Below are 17157 nucleotides of genomic sequence, written 5' to 3'. Positions count from 1 at the left end.
CGACACGTGTGTGTGTGTGTGTGTGTGTGTGTGTGTGTACATCAAGGCCGCTCTTTCTGCAGAGCTCAAAGTAACTGATGGATGAAGCTGGGCGGAGATTTGTGGACCAGTGTCCTTTGTGCTCAAAGGAGCAGCACAAGAAAGAATCATAAATTGGAATTGGTGCTTGATGGTGGCGGCGCACTGTACTATTGCCATGGATAGGTGACTATTTATGGTCTGCAACGTGGAATTTCTGCTGCATCAGCAAACGTTGTGTGCAAATAAAAAAGCGAGGACATACGGTGTGCTATCTGGAAGAGGGTTATGGACTTATTTTACATGTCGTTTGAGCTTACTACTGTCGCACACATACAGATTGTCTTTCTTTATCGGCCGACGTGGAGATTAAATAATACGCTGTGTCACGGGCATTAAAGCAGAATTCAACCTCCATTACAAAACCTCTGTAAGTAAGAGTCCAACTGGCCAATCATTCTGCCACCTTTCAGGTTTTATGTGTAGTCAGTGAAGCAGCCGGCCTCAGCTTTGGTCTCGGCCTTGGCTGTTTGCAGCCATGATGAAAATGTTTGATCTTGATATGGAGCCAAGTGTAAAACCCTGGGGAAAACCTCCACGACGCTGAACCGTAGACATTACATAAGTGTAGTTTCGTCTGCGGCAGTTGATAGTAACAGAGGGAGACGGAATGAATACGGCCGTGGATGCACCGAGGTCTCAGTGTTTCAATGCTATGTTTTGTGTGTGAGTTTTTTTGGGTGGATGCTCCTCAGCCTATGAGATCCATGCTTGGTGGAGATGCTAGAGAAGGGCGAGAGGATTTATTACCTGCCATTAGAAACACTAATCTGTTGCAGGTGCTTCTGGCTGTTCTCCCAGGGCCGCGCCGGCTCTCCTCCCCGGGAGGCCCCATCATATTTGTGTGTGTGTGACAGAAAAAGAGACGAAAGGAGTTTTATTTTTTATTTTTTCCACAGCATCTGAAGGGAGAATATACCATCTCCACAATCCTCTCACATCGTTGAGTGTCAAGATAAAGACAAAGAGAACACGTATTCCAATGCTGTTCCTCCATCAGTCATATCAATAGAAAGACCACAAAGCAAAGTGCGAGAACACTGTGCAAACCTTCAGGTTAAAGATTCACGGCCACTTGCTCCAGGAGCGTCATCTATACGCATCCAGGAGAAAGTGCACTTTGTTTTGTTTCTCAACTTTTCAAATAGCACTATAATTTTTGGCGAGCCGTTCGACAATGACAACTCACTCTGGGTATGCAGTCGAAAAACCCCCCACTTTATCAGCAGGGTACAACCTCTGGGGTGTATTACAATGAAGAAAAGACCACCAGGATGGATTGAGCCAACAGCTTCACAGGAAGCCTGCGGTGCTTTTGGGGGATGATGAACAAAGACACAAAGAGAAAGTCCTGCTCTGTAGGAAGTCTGCGACGCCCACTGTGGCCAACTTTGGAAAAGAGGGAACTGAGTGAGATAGAGAAGAATGGAGACGGAGAGGAATCCAGGGGTGGAGAACAGTGAAGACAGGAAAAGGATCAGGGGGAGGATTGATATGGTGATGGAGGTTTACAAACCCAACAAAACCCCCAAAATCAGATGATTCAATCTGTGAATACCGGGACAAAGATTAAGAATAATTTCAAACCAGTTTACCACAATGCCATCAATTGCTATTAAGGAATTTTTTTTTTTTTAAACTGAGAAAGGAATTCACTGTAGAAGGACGGAGTAATGTGATTTCACTACTTTGGCACTACTGCCCTCATGTGGACAATCAAAGTACTATTCCATCCTTACAGTAATGTCTCTTTCTCAACGGCTATATATTGAGTGTTTGCTAGTCTGAATGTTTATGTATGAATTAAAAAAAATCACTTATCAGGTGTCCTGGTAGCCTAGTGTTGAAGGAGAAAATATCTTATTAAATATGTTCTACTTTGCATACATTTTTTATATTTGCATACATATTACAAGAAGCCAGGTTTGAAAATATTGTTTCATTTTGTTGACACATTAGAATCAACATTTTTTACTGGATATGTCTTTGTATCACTCGCCATTCTCTCCATGTTTTCAGGAATAAAAAGTATAAATCAGGCTGTGATTGATATATACTGATATATATATATATATATATATATATAAACATACTTCTCTGTAAAGACCTTCAGAACATAGAGAGGAATGAAACTGGAATGTTTGGTGTTCTGGTGCTTCTGAAGTGAAGATTTCTGGCTCAGAGTCTGAGAAAAATAAGCACTTTGAGAAAAGGTCCTTTAAAGAAAAAAAATGTTACCAGTAGGTATCACAATGAAACTTTATTTCATGTAATTCCATGTATAAATATATAATTGAGGCATTATACAATGTTAACTTTAGTGATTTAGGACAAATCCACAGAAGCAGATAGACAAAGTAGTAAAATGTAAACCTAAATGTGTATTTTGGGTGATTTCTTTCCACTAGTCTGAAATTAGACATGTCATGGCAGCAAAATATCATAATTGACGAGTGCATGAAAAAAACAAAAGTTTTTACCTGTAGTGTCCAATTTTTCCATCTGAAAAAAATTAAAGATTGGGGGCAAAAAGTCTGTGTGCGCTAGAATTTCAAGGCTGAATTCGGGTAGCGGAATACTTCAATTACAGAATGAATGTTTTTCATGGGATGTAGTTGTAGGAGTTCTGGATGATATAGTCTGTGACGAAAGGGAGCCAGTCTTTGCTCACAGTCACAATGTGGGTGAACCAGGGGTAGAAGAGCTCCGGCTGTCTCGTGGCTCCTGTCATGATGATGTTCAAGGCTGCATCTGTGGCGGGGTAGGCCGGTACATTTGTGACTCCCCTACAGGATACAGAAAATCACTGCCATTGACTACTGTGGAAAAGCAGGCGTTAACGTGATGCCAAATGCGTTGCAGCATTTCAATATACTGTGAGACACTTTGCATTCGGACTTGACTGACCTGACTTTATCCATAGCTGATTGAGTGTCAATGAGCCCCAGTGTACATATAGAGATGGACACATTGCTTTTCTTCATAGCCAGCTCATGGTAAAGGGCCCCGAAGAAACCATTCAAGGCAAATTTTGTTGAGGTATACGGTGCCACGAAGGGACTGGGCATTTTACCTGGAAAGCATCAATATATTAGTTGGATGTAAAAACATAAGAATCTATTGTGGCCTTCTTTTGGCTTAATTTATGACAATCACAGGTTTAAACTTGTGTATAAGAACAAATTAGGATCTTCCATTGGATTCATCAGTATTTGAATTTTTTCCAAAATGTTTCTAAGTAAGGACACACTTTCCTTGTGGATTTACATACTTATAAACTCATCGAAGGAAGCAAAAATCTTTACTATGCTTGAGCATTCGCTAAGTCCCGCCCTCAAACGCAGACTGGCCAATCAGAGTAACATCGGCCAGCTCCGACCAGGGTCAGACAACTAACTGGCTCTGCGACGCAGACTTTAATGCTATGTTCCATAATTTAACTGGTTCCTGTTTCAATTGCCAGGAGATGGTTCACATTCACACTGTAATCTGTAGGCTTTAGCTTCTATCTTTATAACCAGTTTTCTATGCTGAAAGTGCGGTATATATCTATAACATGCTTAAAATGCATGTTATAGATCCTTCCATCTTCTTCTCTGAAATCACTTTTTTGTTTTTCCAAAAATGTGATAACATTTATAGAGGGAGTGCAGTTAGTGACAGTGTGGGCGCCACGTTAACGTAGCTCTGACATCTTGATGGAGTCGGGGGGCGGGGCTTATAGCAAAGGGTTCGATTAACGCATCAGGAAAATACAGAATATAAAGTATTTCCAAAAGATTGGGATTTTAACATTTGTCAATTCCTTTAAGTCCTAAGAAAGAAATACAAATTTGAACAATGACTGCTGATGACGATCATGTGATAAGATCAAAAGCTCCAGAACGGCTACTAAATGGTTTTGTCATCTTGAACTGCGTGTATAAATAGGATAAACCCACCTAAAAGCGATGAAACAACCACTAGTGATCCTTTACTTTGCTCAAGGGAAGGCAAAGCTCTCCAAGCCATCTGAGCATAGCTGAAGAAGTTGACCTTTGGAAAGCACACACAAAGATCAGTGCATTCCCCTAGATTTATGTTGCAGATAAACCATCAGAACGCTGCGCTACCTGCATCAGCCACCTGGTGTGCTCCACATCTCCCTCCCACATGCTGAAGGGGCTCGGCCCGATGTGGTTGAGAACCAGGTAATCCAACCCTCCGAGCTTTTCCAGAGCGAAATCTACAGCTTTGTCGGGGTCTGACTCGCTGGCCATGTCTGCCGCTACGTAGAGAGCTTTCTGGGCTCCCAAACTCAGGCATTTCTCTGCCACCTAGAAGCAGTGATGAGACAGAAGGGATCCAGTGCAGTTGCAGGAAAGAGTATAAAGAAAACCAAATGAAGATTGAGTGTTATTAACATACAAATAATCTATGTCTTACTATATGATGGACACACAACAGAACTATTGGTTGATACATGTATTGGTTTGAGCTTTGAGTAATTTTTTTTTACAATGTTAAGTTCACTGACCTTCTGTAACACTTTCTCCCTCCTCGCTGTAATTACTACCTGGGCCCCAAAGCGGGCATAGTGATATGCCATTTGTTCACCAATACCCGTACTGGCCCCAGTCACCAATACCCTCGCACCTCTGAGAGATTCTGAGAGAAAAATGAAACACACGAAACAAAAGACATGTGTGCTGTGAACACAAGTGCGTTGATTGAAATGAATAAACATTTAAAATTTGAGTGCCACTGTTACAGGTATGTTGCCTGGGAGGTATTTGTGCCAACTTGTGTGTGATATAAACTTAGTAAATATCCATTTGTATGTGGTAATTAAAAAAAAAAAATGATATAAAGTTTTGAAAGTGCTTCCATGACATTGAACTGTTGTCTGACATCAACTCTGTAAACCCACCATCCCCGTTCTATCTAGAACCCTTCAGCACAAGAGCATAAACATTCAAGGATCCTTTATTGTCATTCGGCAATAACGGAGGCTGCACAACATGTCCAGTTGTATTCCTGTGGCGCATCAGGATGAATGTAAAGAGCAGCAACCAACGCGTTCAAAGTCCAAGACCACTTGAAAGGGCTTTTAAACACTTTTGACCCAATGTTCATTGGACTCTGACGATGACCTCGGAGATACAGCCACAACCGCCTGTCCCTTCTCTGTACAGTTAAATAGTCCCGTGTTTATCTATTAACCTAATACAGCACTTTTAACTTTACGAAGAGAAGAGTTCCTTGAACTTCCAGGATAAATCACCTGTGTTCTGTCTGTGGATGCATAAAGCTGACTCTAGAATGTACCTGTACTGTACTACTAAGCTGTAGTATCAGCCGTGGTAGTTAGTTTGATATAATGTCGCAGTTGTTGAAAACACACTACTACCCCATTGACTCAAGCTATATGTAATTCTATGACTTGCGGACACCGGACTGTACACAGCAGGGATAAGTGCTGCGTTCTCCCTCGGTCACAAGCGGAAAGCGTGTCAGATTATCACCAATTACTCGCTCAGTTTGTGCTTCCTTTCCTAAACTCCCCCCAGGGGAGCTTTAAACTTTCCTCCTCGTTATACGCAGGCATTTTGAGCGATGCAGAACAGCGAGCATCCCCGTCGCTGTTACATGACGAGTTTGCACGGTCCACATTCAAGACTTGCACCGTGAAGTTGAGGCTGCACGGTCCCGTTACGTGGTCCACACTGTGGACCGCGACGTGTACTGCCTCATCACGTCTCATGTGCAACATTCCAGCTTTATCAATACAATATTGATCCAGTGATTAGATATGGTCATCATAATGTTGCAAAATGGACTGAGGTCATATTTAATAAATGTCATAATGGCTGCTTATCAGATAACCTTGAGCTACACACAACCGATGGATTCCAGTCAACCAATAGAATACTTTCATGTTCAACAATAGCGAGATGTTGGAGGAGAACTAAACACATTAAAAACACGAGAAATGTATTAAAAAATGTACATTAAATAGACGCATTAATGTTGCATTAGAGAGATGCAACCAAATGGTTCTGGCGGGGGGGGGGGCAGATCAGCAGTCAAAAGACAACTTAGATAAAAAAAGAAAAAAAAAAAGCACATAGCAATTTTGCTAAATTGGCCAGTTAATGTTCTCTATCAAGGGTGGTATGATATGGTGGTGTGGTGTCGCCTCATAATCAGAGGGCTACGGATTCAAACCTGCTGGTTTGAACATTGTGTGTGGGCTTTGCCTCGCTAACGACAGGCAGGTTAGGTACGTTGTTGATTCTAAATTGCCCGCAGGTGTGACCGGTCATCATGCGTGATGTGACAACCTGGCGACTTGTTCAGGATGTACTGTGCCTTCACCGTATACCTCTGAGACCTTGATAAGAGCTTACAGATAGTGAACAGATGCAATCTGCCACTGTACAGCATATCATGAACCTAATTTGCTGTAATAACTATAATATTACCTCATATTTGAACAAAGAGGTTTGCTGACAGAATATTGTTCAGAACAAACCCCTTTCTATGACAGCGTATCTCCAGTGTCAACACTACAGTTCCCTCATATTTGTATTCTATAAAAATGCATTTCTGTGGAGATTTGCGGGGAAAATTTAACATTCATGAATTCCATTCTTCAGTGCTCATTCAAAGAAATGAAGAAAATCTATCCTTTATTACTATTGGTGACAATAAAGGTGACTTTGCCTTGTAATCTTGAACATTGTACAATAACAGGGCTTCATATTTCTTCATATGTGCCAAAAGTCAAGGGTACTGAAACAATACAAATAATAATAATAACAACACCCTTATTTAGCACTTTTCTTAGCAAAAAAGTGCTTTGAGAAATGAAATAAAACCAAACAAGGCAGATACAATGATAATAAGGCAAAAGAACACGATACAACACATACATGTAAATAAATACAATATGAATAAAAGCATATATAAACCATTCACAGAAGCTTTCACAGATAGAAACGTTTTCAGACGAGATCTTCGGAGGACGAAGCCCGAGTACAGTGAGTAGTGACTGTTCTAATGTATATCGGTCAGCCACAGAGGGGCGACCAGGAGAACTTGTTTCGTACACGTGTTCGAGGCTACAAACAAACCGCTTTACCTGTATGCACCTCTACATTAATGCTCCAACCCTGTGCAGTACACATGTGTAAATGCACCTAGTGTGTCCTTCAAAAGATAGAAATAAACACAAACAAACTACATCATGGCTCCAACACATGCGGTAAGTCGGGAATAAATAGAAGCATGTACGACTCTTTGTGGGTGAGCAGTTGATAAACAGGAATTCGTTGGAACGTGGAAGTGATTTGAATACTATTATAAAAACATGTCAGTACATGGACTTTAGCGCATAACAGCAGTAGTCGTGCAGAACAAGAATCCAGTGCGTTCTTTCACCCAGTAAACCCGATAACCTTAGGTTATAAAGACCGTATGAATTTAGACAAGTTTAACTTTAGTCCACTTGGATCTTGCGTCTCTCTTACCTGCATCAAAACGGGGCGCAGTCCACTTGACAGCCAGGAAAGCGACACACGCAGCAGTTAGTAGGACTTTAGTGAAAGCTCCCATTTTGTGAACTTGTTGGTAGTTTCTTTTTTTTTAAGCACCAAGAGTGTCCGCAACAACTCCACCACTTTTCCACTTTCCACAGCTGCCTCGCGCGGGGACTGTGAGGACCTTAAAGTGCTATTCATGTGTTATTCTCTCCTGTGCATTTCTCTTGGCGTGCGTAAAGTGGGTGTGTTGTTTGAATAAAAGCTTTATTGAGCATCGAATCGGGCCAGGCTTTCGACTGGGTGTGGTTGGCAGCCAGAGCTGGCTACTTGACTTACTGCTCATATAAACCAATTGGAGGCTTTCCTGCTATCTAAAGTGGATAATTTAAATTTGAATAAACAGGTATTATTCTGTTGTAGGTGAACTCTTCTTTTCTTCTCTTCCGCTGTAGTATTAATGTAATCATTTCATGTTGGAGTCAAACATAATTCTCTGCAGACTCTTTTCCTATAAAAACCTACTGTGTTGTTTATCACTGCAGAGCATTTAATTCCCCAATCGTACGCCAAATGTTCGACCTAATTGCTTCCTGAATCCCTCCGTTAATGTGCAAAATACCCCTTCCCGTTTCCCGTAGTGCCCCATCATCTGCAAAAACAGATCTACTCATATCTAGATGGACTTGAGAAAAAACGTCATTGAAAAGATGAATGGACCTTGTGGGGTCCCACTTTCCATTGAAAATTGTTTCCATTCCTTACTTGAATAGTCTTATCTAAGTCCTTAATTAGTTCATCCTCCACCTATTACCAATTAACTTTAAGATACGATAAGAGATACACTTTATGATCATGAAGGAAATTATTGTGCCAGAGTCTGAGCAGAGATTACAACACAATATTATGAATAAACATGATAACATAGAAAATATAAACATATCTGAACAATAGAGTAATAAGTAATACGTGTATACGAAGTAGTACTGACACCAGTGCAAAATGGAATACCAATAAGAGTAAGGTAAATATAGTTTTTAATAAATCTACAAAAACAGAAAAGTAAAGTACAACAAACACTACCATATTTTATATTCTCCTGTATATCTGGCTGACCTGCTTCTCAGACAGACACACCTAATTATATTTGTTTGTTTGTTTGAAAAAAACAAAAAACCCATCTCTTTCTTTTGGCCGTAAATTGTCGAAATTGTGATTTTAATCCATAGACTGTAATCGCTATAGATGCAAAAAAAATAAAAAATATGAAGAGGAGACGAATCTGCGGCTCTTAAATAACGTTAGCGTTAGCTTTTGAAAGGACAACTTTATTGACACAACCTGCGTGCGCAGCGATCAAGCAGGGTTGTCCTTCAGTAAAAGCCTGAGCTATCCCGATAGCCTTCACCCAAGCGTATTGTTGGCGTTCCTGGAACAACAGTAACGTTACGTTAAAAGGAAACTACACCGCTGTGGACCATGGCGGCAAGGATTTTGCCCGTAGTGAAGTTAGTATATTTCCATTCCACCCGTAATTTTCCTCAAGTCATTGCTGCTGTATAGCTAGGTTGCTAGCTGCACTATTAGCATGTTAGCTAACTGACGATAAGTTTAACGTTGCTGTCAGTTTGCCCGATAGCTTTCCAGCTGTCCTCTTCAAACACTGTGTTTGCTGGTTGCATAACTAGTTGACTCAATAACTAACTAGTGAAATTATCTCACTTCATAACGTTGTATGCATATAGTATAGTAGCATACGCGTGTTTTCTATCAGTTTGACATGTTTATAACTGGATACAGAGGAGGGATATCTGGTGTTGGAGCCTGAATACATTTGTTCTTTTCATTTTTCAGACTGGCCACCAAGGTGACCATTGCAGGAGGAGCTCTGTACATCGCCTGTGACTCTGGTCTGCTGGGAAGCAGTGAGCAGGGCTCAGAAGCCCTGAAGAAGGCCAAGGCTGCCATACCCCCCGCCATAGAGGAGTGGATGAAGTACTTTGGCCTGGAGGTAATGCTACACATAAGCTGCATATATATATATATATATATATATATATATATATATATATATATATATATATATCCCCCAAACGACCCTGCAGTAGGCAAACAAGCCAGTGTCGTATACAAAGGTTTTGATGAGTCACACAATAGATGACAGAATGGGTTTATGTTTTATTTAAGTGTCCTACCATCTCATGGCCCATCCCTCATGGAGTGATAAGACACCTTTTTATAAGGTGAAAATAATAATGTATTCACAGTATGTACAGTATACAGCTTACACAAATCAGTTCAAGTGATTTTAAAAGCAACGATAGTAATGCAATTAAAATCAAGCAACTTGCCTGTTTATTTCCAAATGAAGAGGCAGTGTACCCGTTGTAATCTGGACACACAGATACCTTTTTTTTTTGCGTTTTACCTTTGACTATAACTAGTTAGTAGTCGGTAACTAAGTGTCAGTGTATTCTTTCTACAAAATATTCCAATAATATTTCATTACATTACATTACAGTCATTTAGCAGACGCTTTTATCCAAAGCGACTTACAATAAGTGCATTCAACATTGGTAATCAAAAGAACTACTAGTCACCAGAAGTCATAAGTACATTTCCTTTTCCAAACAAGCATCTAAGAGCATGAAGCAGAGCATAACTCAGAGCCAAAGTACAGGGCAGAAACAAGAAAAACAGTTAGTGCTATAAGTAATACGAATACAATAAGTGCAACAAGCTAGTATATTTCATATTTCTATTCCCGTGTTATGCTGGGCTAATATGCACCAAACTGTCTGCCCTCCATCATCATCATCATCATCATTGCCACTTATGTCTTTCACATCTCACTTCAATATCTCTCTCTGTACTGGTTTTCAAACGTTGCTATATTTAACAGCGACAAAGCACTGTGCTGTTTGAAACTAAAGAGCCATCCTCCTCCCCACAGACTCAGCTTCCAACCATACCGAAGGTTGAATTCTCCCCGGTTCAGGCGTGGAACTCTGGTAAGAGCTGAATGAAAAGCTTGTTTCTTTTTTAAAGAAAGGTCACTCATTTAGTAATGTCATGAGTTTGTGTTTTGAGCCCAGATTTTAGATTGTGGTTATGCACCTTACTTGTCAGATGCATTGGTCTTGTTGGCATTTCATCGAGGGCAGTAATTAATTTCAGCGTCACTAATATGACTCCGAGATGATTATTTTTTTAAATTGGTTAACAACCTAAATGTGTTGTCGGCGCCTCGAACCCAAACCGTTGATGTCTTTTATTTTATTTCAGGGGTGCGGCAGTCAATTTCATCTCTTTCGGAGGCTCCAACAAACGCAGCTAAATACACAAATCAGGGTTTGCAGTACCTGAAAGACCTCACCAAGTGAACAGGGACTCTCCGGACAGCCTGACATTTATCGACCTTTTTTGAGTTTTGCACTTAAATAATGACGTTACTTCTTCAAACGTCGTTGTCCCTCCCAAGGAAGAAGAAGAAACGGCCCAACATGAAAGAAAACAGAAGTTGTGTGAAAGTCAGCTGCATGGAGTGCAGTCTCTTGAAAGGGTACTGGGGTTCTCTAAAGGATATTGGCATTGTATTGTACATAATGCTAGGAAGCTACATTTATTTTTAAAAACGTTCTTTAATTTTGTGTATACCACCATATTTAATTTTGCTCAGTAATGTCTCATATACAGTAGTTCTTTTCCCCTTTGTTCTCAAACTACCCAAATGTTCTGAAGAGTGTCTGTCGTATATATATATATATGCAGTTTCACCATTTGTGACTCAACAATACATCCATCTCAAAACACGTCCCGTCTTTAGTTTGATTTGTTGAAGTGGAAATTGAATGTTGAATCTAGGTTCAAAGAACAAGACCAAGGCAAATGTGCAAAACTCTTTTATTACTCATGGCAGATTAACAATGACACAAATTGCCTGTCGATGCTGCTACAACTTCAGAACAGGAAGTGATCTAATGCATGAAGAAGACTGTTGCACAGTCATTTGTAACGACACGAACACCACACAGCACCACCAGCGGTGATGTACAGTGTAAACCTCTTTTCTTACTTTTTTTTTTTTTTTTCTCCTCTCCATTTTTATGTGGGTTTAACAAACCGTACCGCTTCTGTCACACGTTGTCACTTCTCCACTGTCAAAATAAAGTTGTCACTGTTGAGATTATACAGTAACAGCGTACCTACTGGCTGACCGGCTCACTGAGGAATACACTGAGCGACTTGGAGGAGACCGAGAGGGCGAAAACCAATTCAGCCACGAGTGACAAAGTTGTGAGGAAACCAATATGGCAATCGTACATGTCATGTTTGCAAGACAAAGAGACAACGTTATAAAGACTAGAACCAGAGCTAGTTAGTTGCCATCAACAAACTGGTTTGTCAGTTGATTATACCGGGTAAATATTCAGTTTATAATTGATGTAAATAAACGACCCTTTTCACTAAAAGCTGGTGGTTTTGATGAGATATTCATATAAATGAGAGTAATCACAACAGGCAACATTACAAGGCATTTTACACAAGTTGTACATCTTAAATACTGTCATCTAAATGTATTGCAACACTTTTCTTCTTCATGCGTGAAAGCATTTATTCTGCCACATTTGCTCTTAAGGAAAAAAAAAAAAAAAAAAAATTAAGAAGCATTTTGGGGGAAAACTATATAGCGTACCATAACCTAAACATGTAAACTTTATACAATAAAGTGCTCCCAGTGAGCTTATACAACCAATGAAGATGTGTGTAATATTTAAAGTACATTTTTCATACGGCATTAAGAGCAAAACACAGCACTGATATAAACTAGATGGTCGCAAAAAACTTTCCTCAAGCTGTCAGTGTCGCCCACATCTGAATGAAAACCGAATAGCAGCCTTCATACGCGATGACTCGGTAGGAGCGCAGGTCGTCGGGAGATGCGGTATGTACAATATTGCAAAAATGACAAGCCGGAAGGCACTTTTATGATTTGTGTGGGATCAAATTTAAATGAGAATTTAGCAAAACCGCGTCTTCATCACCGGTGCAAAATATCCGATAGGATGCTGAATATGGTGCAGCGGTGCTGGACTGTATTTCCACATGAGCGTAAATCATCTAAAAGGCTTTTGTAAATATAAGGGCCCCACTATGGTGATTTTTGAAATCCTTTCATTCCTTCCTTCCAGTACTAACACTACATGTGATAATATGGTTACATAAATACAATACAAAAAAAAAAAAATATATATATATGTATCAGCCCATTTAATTCAATAGACACCTCAGTGGAAGGCATCTAGATCTAATGTGTATATCATGCTTACTGGCGAGTTAGATGATCCAAAGAAAAGTCTCAAAAGAGGATTTTGAGCAGCGTTTTGAGTCGTACTTTAATTAAGATAATACTTTAAAAAGGACAAATCAGAGTATCTCAACGAACAGCAATACAAATGCAGTAACAACTGCACTTTGCAGCTGTTGGGCAGTGCAATCTTGGACTGTCCAAAACATAACAGTATAAAGTAGAACAGCAACAATAAAACAATCCAATCTCCTCGAAATATAGCCAAGCATAGCGGTGCTACAGTTCTGCTGTGCATATGAAAAAACAGATTGCACTTTTTTTTTCTTTTTTCTCTTTCTCTCTCTCTTCCGAAACAATAAAGCATAATAACTATTCAACCCTGACGTGGTTTTTGGGTGAAACAGATCGGAACGACGGGTGGAACAGAAGCAGATGGAGGGAGGCTGGAGAGTGTCCACCATCTCTAGGTGGTTTTCACCAGGTCATAGACATGGATATGAAAGTCATCATCGTATTTGATGTAGTAGACGGAGGGCTTGGCTGGGACCTGGTAGATGACCAGGCCTGTTCTCTTCACGCCCTTGTCAGTAACATACTCCACCTGTTTCCCCACCAGGCTCTCCGTCTCTTCTCCTGGCTTCCTGTCTGCGGGCAACAGGTGTTTGTTTTCTGAGAAGTGAAACATGAAAACAAAAGTCACGTTTAAGTCAGAGTTGGGTCGAAACGTTCCCCCGCCAAACACCGCCTACTAACGAGCGTCTCAAAAGTGGGTGCACAAAAAATGTCCGCTTTGGTTTCTGAGCAGAAAAATGCATGAAAAGTATTAAAAAGCAAAAAAGATTCTGTGTTATTCTTTTAATGGTCCATCTCATCATTACTCGATCACAAAATGTGCTTCCGCTCTCTCGTTTTATTCTTCTTCCAAAAATCCAATTTGCTCAATATCAACATAACGTCAATACATTTACAGACCTAGAAATAAAAAAAAAAAACATTCTCCATAATTGTCAAGGCTTTTTAGACAAGTGTAAGAATCACAGGCCGTAGTATCTTAGGATCTTTCACGAAGAAGTCTCACTATCTGAATTAAAACTTGATTAGGCGTTAGGGTGGATGTGTGCCAAAGTCAACAGAATATTCTCAAAATAGACGCAGCAGTTTGTGGATGTTTAAACACAGCCATTACCTCTGGAACAGCTCCAGAGGTAATGGTGAAAACACTGATTAGAGTCTTGGCTTTCGTTCTTCCAACATCTTGACCATAAATATCTAAAACACTGCCTTTGTTTAAACTCCAAGCACTCACTTTCCACCTTTGCCCTTGACAGCGCGATATCGAGAGTATCTGTGTCTTAAGGCCGCAAGAAGAAGAGCTCACTTTTTTAAAATATGTCATTTTTCCTGTTTGCTACTCGAGAGTCGAACCCTCTGACGTAGATTTGTGTTAAATACAGACTTCAATGACAAACCATGACTGCTGGTGAACTCACATGGTATCCATGTAAAAAAAAAAGATTTAACATGGCAAATCTTGGTGTCATCTTTAAAGCTTCGGGGCAAAAAATAATATTCAATAACGCTTTATGAGTCATGAATCTGTCTTTGTCTCGCAAACAAATCACCCAGTACCTGCTTCAGGCAGAATCCTGAGGTCTCCGTCAGCGTAGTCGTCCCACAGCTGGTACATATAAAGTACGGGGTCCTTTTCATAAGTGATATAATACCAGTTGGTCATGATGGGAGCTCTGGAGAGGACCATGCCCCGCCACTCGTTCTTCTCTCCATCCTCCTTTTCAAACAGATGCTCCACAGCTTTGCCCACCAGCTCCTCCGCCCCGGGAGGTATCTTAATCTTGTTGTTCACTACGGAGACACGGCCGCACACAGGACACGCAATATAAAAAGAGAGAAACACGGCGATTCACGATCTGACCGCTCAAGCTTGCCTGCTAACTCACCAACTTTCTCCGACAGGACCTGCAGGCTGGACACTCTCTCGTCCTTGAACAGCTCGATGCCGTAGACGCAGTCGAAGCCGTCGTACTTCACCATGAAGAGAGACGGGTTCACGCTGAGCCTGTCGAGCACCGTTCCCTTCCATTTGCTCTGGTTCCCCTTCTCGCGCCAGTTGTGCTGAATGCGGACTCCCAGAATGCTGTTGGGATCCGGGGTCAACGTGTCGCTCAGCTCCCCGCTACTCCGCTTTCTGGTAATACAGTATGAATATGCAGGTCAGCGGCTGCCACCATCAAAAACCTACATTGTGTGCAGTGTGACTATTTTTTCAGTCATTCCACACGTAAATATATATATATATATATATATATATATATATATATATATATATATATATATATATATATATATATATGTAGGATATTGGGTATTTGCAGTACGGTGTACCTGGATTAATCACTTGGACATGTCACGGTGACATTATAGTTACTGTTACATTCTGTTCATTAACAACCGTTAACGGCATCACGTGATTGACATGCACAGTAGCTTTGCTTTCTACATACCTGCCCCTTTTCTTGGACATGCCTCCAGACAGTCAAAGGTCACTGATTAAGAGAAAGACAGGTGCAAGGTTCAGGTATTATGTGAGTAAGACAGCTGCCAAACTTCACATGCACCGTTACACTACACAAGCATTGAGGAAGGCCTGTGCTTCAGCTGAGAGGCTGGCCTTGTCTGAGAAGAGACCCGGGACTGACAACCCCAGCAGCCAATAGATTAGCATGTTGGAACAACTTCCTGGTTATTTACTTTAACTACACAGCCATGGAGGTCACTGTTTGTAATGCACAGTCTGCTGAAGGCGAGACTGTACGTTTGTCATATTCGTTGCACAGCCTCAGTTGAGGATTTTCTTTTTTTTTTTTAAAAAGCCATTGAAACCCCCCCCCAAAATTATGGCTGACAACTTCAAGAGCATATGTCAGCCATTTCACTGTATCTGACGAATTACAGTATGTAACGTTAGCCGGGTGCATTTTTAGTGGAAACAACTTATACATTAGCTACACACATGTAAAATATGATGAGGCGAGCCCGATAAACTACGCGTTAAGTCATGCCGTATACCACCTGTGCTGGACTAAATCCAACACACCTCCACCTCACACTGTAGGTTATCAATACCACTCGTCTGTCCTAGCTTCAATGCAGATGTTACTGTGAGATCAGTGGAGGCGGCTAGCTTAGAGCTACACCCGCTCTTCGGTGTGTCCCCCCCCTCCCTCTCCCTCTGCTGACGACAGGTAACAAACACCGGCGACAGCTGGGTGTTAACAGCCTCGGAACATGTCTTCGTTACCTTTACGCAGATTTCATGTCAGTATTGTTCGGCTCGTCTGGCAGAGAAATGCTGCCACACACACCAAACCCGCCTGCGTAAATCTCGCGAAACCTGTGGAAAATGGGAGAAGCGGAGGGGAGACTCTAGTTCCCGGCGAGCCCTCGGTTACCACGACCGCGGAGACGGACGTGAAGACGCGCGCAATGAACACTGGGAGTTGGAGTTTTTTGGTAACAGTGATTCTGGAGTTTTTAACGACCGAAGTTACACAGGTGTTGCCGACGGTACTGCATGCTGCGTTCGGGTGTTTTCGGAAATAGCGTAATTACGGCATTAGTGCGTATGATTGAAATGAAAACGTACACAACCCAACCGACCACGACAGGCGAAGTGAGGCCGGGATTTTTTTCTGTGACGCCAGAGTTTCCTAGAATTTGACTTAAAGGGGCAGACTGCGTAAGATAGGTGTCAGCATTACATGTAAAGTTCTTATGATTATGTCTCCGACTGCACTCTTTCTGTAACATGTACTGCCCATGACAACATTTTGCATCTTTATTTTCAGAAAAGCAGCAAACACACACACACACTACAATGCTGGATACACATTTTGTCGTCTACACCACTGCTGCAGAGGAAATTACATATCTTGAATACAATTAAACCCACCGCTCATCTATGCGAAGTATTTTGGTCAAACTTCAACCTTAAACATTAGGATGCACAAACTAGTTGCATGATTCAAACCTGCAAGTACAGTTGCAAATGAGAGCACCAGAAGGCAGCAGAGATGATCTTGAAATATTATCTGAATGCATATCACTATCATGGGTATCATACATCTGCATAGTCACATTCACCACTCGGGAAGCAATTGAGGGTTAGTGAGTATGTGCAACTGATTGTGAACATCTGGGCTCCTGCCTTCACATATGTTTTACAGCAAG

General features: G+C 41.1%; 3 protein-coding genes across 3 annotated transcripts; 1 reads left to right on the top strand and 2 right to left on the bottom strand.

The window, feature by feature from the left end:
- Positions 1 to 2319: 2319 nt before the first annotated feature.
- hsd11b1la (hydroxysteroid (11-beta) dehydrogenase 1-like a) lies at positions 2320 to 7848 on the bottom strand. The gene is made up of 6 exons (XM_068726025.1): positions 7590 to 7848; positions 4595 to 4725; positions 4191 to 4394; positions 4020 to 4113; positions 2986 to 3151; positions 2320 to 2864 (listed from the first exon to the last, which is right to left on the bottom strand). Exons 1-6 carry the CDS (start codon positions 7672 to 7674, stop codon positions 2681 to 2683), a joined length of 864 nt encoding a protein of 287 aa, XP_068582126.1. The 5' UTR covers positions 7675 to 7848; the 3' UTR covers positions 2320 to 2680.
- A 1102-nt stretch (positions 7849 to 8950) lies between these two features.
- micos13 (mitochondrial contact site and cristae organizing system subunit 13) lies at positions 8951 to 11410 on the top strand. The gene is made up of 4 exons (XM_068725943.1): positions 8951 to 9106; positions 9453 to 9609; positions 10552 to 10609; positions 10884 to 11410. Exons 1-4 carry the CDS (start codon positions 9078 to 9080, stop codon positions 10979 to 10981), a joined length of 342 nt encoding a protein of 113 aa, XP_068582044.1. The 5' UTR covers positions 8951 to 9077; the 3' UTR covers positions 10982 to 11410.
- Positions 11411 to 11484: 74 nt separating this feature from the next.
- LOC137884220 (spindlin-1-like) lies at positions 11485 to 16443 on the bottom strand. The gene is made up of 5 exons (XM_068725942.1): positions 16229 to 16443; positions 15432 to 15473; positions 14868 to 15115; positions 14539 to 14772; positions 11485 to 13578 (listed from the first exon to the last, which is right to left on the bottom strand). Exons 2-5 carry the CDS (start codon positions 15449 to 15451, stop codon positions 13373 to 13375), a joined length of 708 nt encoding a protein of 235 aa, XP_068582043.1. The 5' UTR covers positions 15452 to 15473; positions 16229 to 16443; the 3' UTR covers positions 11485 to 13372.
- Between the last annotated feature and the right edge of the window lie 714 nt (positions 16444 to 17157).

Source organism: Cebidichthys violaceus, unplaced genomic scaffold, assembly GCF_023349555.1.
Source record: "Cebidichthys violaceus isolate CVI_PGR_0920_01 unplaced genomic scaffold, fCebVio1.0.p SCAF_37, whole genome shotgun sequence".
Taxonomy (NCBI): domain Eukaryota; kingdom Metazoa; phylum Chordata; class Actinopteri; order Perciformes; family Stichaeidae; genus Cebidichthys; species Cebidichthys violaceus.
This window is presented reverse-complemented; position numbering and strand designations above follow the sequence as displayed.